Here is a 5499-nt window from a genome sequence, read left to right on the forward strand (position 1 = left end):
CACACACCAGCCCCCTCTGCGTGCGTGAAAATTGGTGTGTGTGGGCGAATTGTTAAACGCCCACACACCAGCCCCCCGTGTGGTGAAAAAGGACGTGTGGGTGGACAGATAAATACCCCACACCAGCTTAGTCCTATGTGGCACAAAAAACTGCTAGAATGCACCAAGATTCATGCAAAATTGGTTGGACGAGGATTTATGCGTGTGGGCGAGTTGCCAAACACCCACACGTGTGGGCGTTAGTATTTTTATAAAAATATGATACGCCGTTGGCCTATTCTTGAAAAATAATAATCTAAATGCTTTTATATTATTTTTTACGGAGGGAGTACATGCCAAGGACTTCAGGTGGGTTCCACGACACGAGTCCTCTCCTCCTCACTCGCTGCTGGTCACTTCCCCCGTGCCTGCCTACTTCCATGCGCTCACATGGAGCCTCGCGCAGGAATACGAGCCACCTCTGCCTCGCCATCACCTAGTCTATAGCACAGCCAGCATAGTCCACGGACTACTCCTCGCGGCGGCATCCGTACCACCAGACGCCTTCCACGCCCACCCATACGATCGCCGCATCCTCGCCGCGTGCCCGACTCCTCGGGCGTGCTCCAAGCATGAGGCTTCCAGGCGCAGGCGGCGGCGGGAGCGGGGACGCAGGGTTCGTGCGGGCGGACCAGATCGACCTCAAGAGCCTCGACGAGCAACTGGAGCGCCACCTCAGCCGCCAGGAGCGGGACGCGCCAGCCGTGGTGCAGCCAGGGAGCCGCCGCGGCGGGTCCGCGAGGCTGGGGGAGCCACAGCCGCCGCAGCAGCAGCAGCGGCGCCGCCGGGAGGACTGGGAGGTCGACCCCGCCAAGCTCGTCATCAAAGGCGTCATTGCCCGCGGCACCTTCGGCACCGTCCACCGCGGCGTCTATGACGGCCAGGACGTTGCCGGTATCGTACCATCTCAACTTCACATTTACGCCTACACTACTTGCCAATTTCAGTGCCCGTAAGCTGCTCGATGAAATTACAGTGCCACTTAGTGTTGGCCGCGTTAGATACTTGTTGTTTCTGATCCATCATTCGTTTTGCAAGTTCTTGGTAAATATTGCTTCTTTATTTTCCTCCCCGTACTCGATTTTTTTGGCCTAGGATGCAGAATGCAGAATGAGTTGATCGATCGATGGCAATGCCATTTACTTTTCCGAGTTATTTTCGCCGGTCATGTCACCAGTGCGTTTCCTTGTCAGCAAATTGCTAAAGTTGATGCCTCTGCTTTCCTGGATTCCACGGTGTGTTCCGTGACTTGGGGTTGCTAAGTCCGCCTTTTCTGTGTAACCTTCCTCATGTGATTCGAACCAACCAACTTAAAGTTTTAGTAGGCATGATTCATGTGTTAGCCTTATGATGAGCCCCTGGAAGTTGGAGATAACAAATCAGAACAGCTGGTCCTTAGGCAAAAAGGTTGCAACTTGCAACGGACCTGGTACTTTCCAGGGACCAGGAATTGAGAAGCATCTGAGCCAGAACGTCTGGTTTTGCACTCTCTCACCAGGCATAATCACATGACACGGGACGAAGCAAATGCAACGTGCTTGCCTGTCCACAACTTTATCACCTACTGCATTGTGCCACCAGGAAATTCAGTTCGGTCTGTTGCAAAAACAATAAAATCCTCATTTAGCTTCATAAAATGCAACTTGTCAAAGCAATTACTAACTCATTGAAGTTATCGACTGGCTCGTTTTGCCCTTTTTCTACTACATTTTTTTTTTTGGCTGAAACCAGTGAATAGTTTGTCGGTTATCACATTCCATGGCTGGCCCAGACATTTGAATCTGCCATTGTCTTTCATTTGCATGTTAAGCACTTAAGTGGAATCTCTTTGATCTGGTTTTCCACACCACACATGAAGCTGTGACTGGTATTGATATACACTCTTTAAAGAATTGTTTTTTTGAATTTTCTTCAAAGACTTGTTGTTCAACATGACAGCCAATACTCTTCTCAATGCACTAAATGCATTTTGTTCATGAATAATGCGTCACCTTTGGTCCTTAGCAACTGATAACCTACTATTTGAGATTTGAATTTCGCTAGTATAACCTGCCATGTCTCAATCCCTCTGCAAAATTAAATTTACTATTGCAACTTTCATTTTGAAAATAACTATTTAACTCTGTATTCCAGTGAAGTTGCTTGACTGGGGGGAGGATGGTCATAGATCAGAACAAGAAATTACGGCACTAAGATCAGCGTTTGCACAAGAGGTTGCTGTGTGGCATAAGCTTGATCATCCAAATGTTACGAAGGTAGGCTTTGGCTGAAGAAGTCCTTTTCCCGCCCCTTTCAAAATTCATAGGTAAATTTTCCTGATAAAGTTTACATCAAATCAATTTACATCCATGTTTATTTCATAAAACAATGACTGCATGGGTTACATGCTGAAAGTGTTCTCCAATATGGTCCACCATACCACATGGGCAACCTTCCTTTTAACATACACGATCCACATACTACAACAATATGTTGAATTATGTGGCCAGTTATCCCTTTGGTGTCGCTTATGTTTCCTTTTTTTGGCGATGGGCTTACGTTCCCATGGCTAGCTAGATATGCGTCATCATAATGATAAGTAGTTGACTATTGCTAGCTATTTTGCGCTCTTAGTTGTCATATAATTCCCGTAAAAGAAGTTCCATAATTTATTCAAGGCATGGCATCATTATCAAAGTTTACATGCTTTTGTCTTCATGACATCATTATTCCCGTAAAAGAAGTTCCATAATTTTTCACTTCTTGACCCCTGACACAGAACATTAGAACCTTTGTATATCCGAATATTAATTGACTTTGTCAACACTAGTGAAAAATTTGGTTTAGGGTTTAGGGTTTGATGTGCTCCTATTTTGGTGTAGCATATGGTAAGCATTCTATATAAAAAAACTATAGGAGGCTCTAATTTTGCAATATATCCATCTCATTGTGGATTATAAAGAGGTGTTATTATTTTATATTGAGACTTTTATATATTCACTTTGCGAATGTAGATTTATTATACTTGTCAACTGGCTGTCCTAACAATATGTTGAACTTGAACTGACAGTTTATTGGGGCTATAATGGGTGCAAGAGATCTAAATGTACAGACAGAACATGGGCATCTTGGCATGCCGAGTAATATCTGCTGTGTTGTTGTTGAGTACCTTGCTGGTGGTGCACTGAAAAATTTCCTGATAAAAAATAGGAGAAGGAAGCTAGCCTTTAAAGTTGTGGTCCAACTAGCTCTTGACCTTGCCAGGGGGTAAGTAATTGTTTGGTTTTGTTCTTCTTGATCGTTTTCTGCGAAGTTCTTCTATTATGTCCCTTCCGTTTGGGAAGGTCTCATTGCTGCCTTTACGTTTGAATAGATTAAGCTATCTTCACTCGGAGAAGATAGTGCATCGTGACGTGAAGACTGAAAATATGCTTCTCGACAAAACAAGAACCGTGAAAATTGCTGATTTTGGGGTTGCTCGAGTCGAGGCTTCAAACCCTAGTGACATGACGGGTGAAACGGGCACACTTGGTTACATGGCACCTGAGGTATTAACCATCTGGAAATATTACCCTATTTATTAGACCAAAGTATCAGATATGTCTTAAGTTGGGCCGTGTTGCATTTCTTTGTTTCGCCTTTGGAGCACTGGATAGTACTACCTCCATCTGATATTAGTTTTCGTTGAAATGGATGTATCTAAATGTATTTTAATGCTAGATACATCTGTTTGAGCGACCACTAATATGGGACAGAGGGAGCGTGATGGTGGCATCACGATGGCTTATAAATGCCGGCATCTATCTATGTGCAGGTCCTGAATGGTCATCCTTACAACAGGAAATGCGATGTTTATAGTTTTGGAATCTGCTTATGGGAGATATACTGCTGCGACATGCCATATCCTGACCTCAGCTTCTCAGAAGTAACTTCTGCCGTTGTCCGCCAGGTAAAAAATGTTTCCTTTCCTTGTGACGTTGCTAGGCTCTTGTTTCTGACGTCTGAAGTCTGAACCACCGAAAACATACATATATTATACTCCTTGTGGACTGTGGAGTATAACATAATAATACAAAAAAGCATCGCTGGTGTGCAGAACCTGAGGCCGGAGATACCGCGGTGCTGTCCGAGCGCCTTGGCCAACGTGATGAAGCGGTGCTGGGACGCGAACCCCGACAAGCGGCCCGAGATGGCCGAGGTGGTGGCCATGATAGAGGCCATCGACACGTCCAAGGGCGGCGGCATGATCCCGATAGACCAGTCGCAGGGGTGCTTCGCCTGCTTCCGTCAGTACCGAGGCCCCTGACGGTCTGGTCTGACGGCGTCGCCTGGTGATCTAGAATCTTAGTGTAATTCTCCTTAACTAATCACGTCGGTTATGGCTAATGTAGTGAATGCCCGCTTCGTCTCATCATTGTATGTATGCCTTGTGCGAACCCTAATGCCTGGCATGCCCTAGGATCAAGCTCGGAGTTTAGTTGAGCCTGACAGGGGGCAGATCACAGGTGGTCTTACAGTCTCGTGGTCTGAAGCGGACACACTGTACTATTGCAGTTTATATGTGTTTACTTGCAGAATGTGAATAAAGAACATATTTCCCGTTTGGAATGCAACTTGTTTTACCAACCGAGCATACCTCAGATGAGCTCTCGGCTCCTTCGAAGTGTTCATGTAAACGTCTGTGTTGTATTGAGCGTGTCTGGTAACATGCACCGATTTTTGCCCCCTAACATATGTGTTTGTCTACATCCTTCCCAGCCTGGCTGCGAAGAAACACATGCACGGTGGTGTTTGGTTGCAGACTTGTTCTAGCAGATGCAAAGTATGTGGTGTTTGGTTACATGCAATACATGTTTAGTTATATAGATAAAATAGGCATAGCATAAACTCATAAGCCGGAGTCTTAAACACACAGTTAAACGATAAAATGGTCACGGCAAAGGCTGAAACATCCTATGCAAAAGTCTTAGGTGCAGAGATAATATTTTAGGCATCCATGGCAAAGGCCTCCTCGTGCTTCTTGCACTTGGTCACCACCTTGACATCGTCGTCGTTGAAGACGATCATCTTCAAGGTGTTGGGAGTCGCCAGCTTGATGGTGACGAGGTACCCGGTCTTGATCTGGTGAACAGTGGTGAAGGGGGGCCTACCCTTATCAAACACGAGCCTGCCATTGATCATCTAGACCGTCACCCTTCAGGCGTAGCCGGTGTTTGTCATCAGCTTGAATTCTTCTGGGACAAGGATGAAGTGATTGGTGAACTCAAGCGACATTGGCAGGCACTCCAGTTTTGATGTAAGGATGACATTGCAAAAGTGGGTTGGGCTGGCGTCCTCATAGAAATGGTCGTATTCTTCGGCCGCTTGGGGGTGCTGCCGAGCTCCACCACCGTGTTGCCCTTCTTGTCGGCCACAACCATCTCCTTGTCCTTGGAGTTCTCCAGAATAGCCAGGTCGATCAACATTATGAACATGATGAAT

General features: G+C 46.0%; 1 protein-coding gene across 1 annotated transcript; it reads left to right on the forward strand.

Moving 5' to 3' along the window:
* Positions 1 to 371: 371 nt before the first annotated feature.
* On the forward strand, positions 372 to 4626 carry LOC125544227 (Protein kinase superfamily protein). Its single transcript, XM_048707841.2, has 6 exons — positions 372 to 933; positions 2173 to 2294; positions 3089 to 3285; positions 3392 to 3566; positions 3833 to 3967; positions 4115 to 4626. The coding sequence occupies exons 1-6, from the start codon at positions 612 to 614 to the stop codon at positions 4322 to 4324; spliced, it is 1161 nt and encodes a 386-aa protein (XP_048563798.1). The 5' UTR covers positions 372 to 611; the 3' UTR covers positions 4325 to 4626.
* Positions 4627 to 5499: the final 873 nt, after the last annotated feature.

The sequence above is a fragment of the Triticum urartu genome, chromosome 3A (genome assembly GCF_056163025.1).
Source record: "Triticum urartu cultivar PI428250 chromosome 3A, HENAU_Tu73, whole genome shotgun sequence".
NCBI classification, from domain to species: Eukaryota; Viridiplantae; Streptophyta; class Magnoliopsida; order Poales; family Poaceae; genus Triticum; species Triticum urartu.

What these genes read in the sequence shown, in the direction of transcription:
- LOC125544227 (XM_048707841.2), top strand. Translation starts at nt 612, where the DNA reads ATGAGGCTTCCAGGCGCAGGCGGCGGCGGGAGCGGGGACGCAGGGTTC. An exon ending in TGACGGCCAGGACGTTGCCG is followed by an intron (nt 934 to 2,172) that starts GTATCGTACCAT and finishes TCTGTATTCCAG; the next exon opens with TGAAGTTGCTTGACTGGGGG. An exon ending in CTTCTGCCGTTGTCCGCCAG is followed by an intron (nt 3,968 to 4,114) that starts GTAAAAAATGTT and finishes GCTGGTGTGCAG; the next exon opens with AACCTGAGGCCGGAGATACC.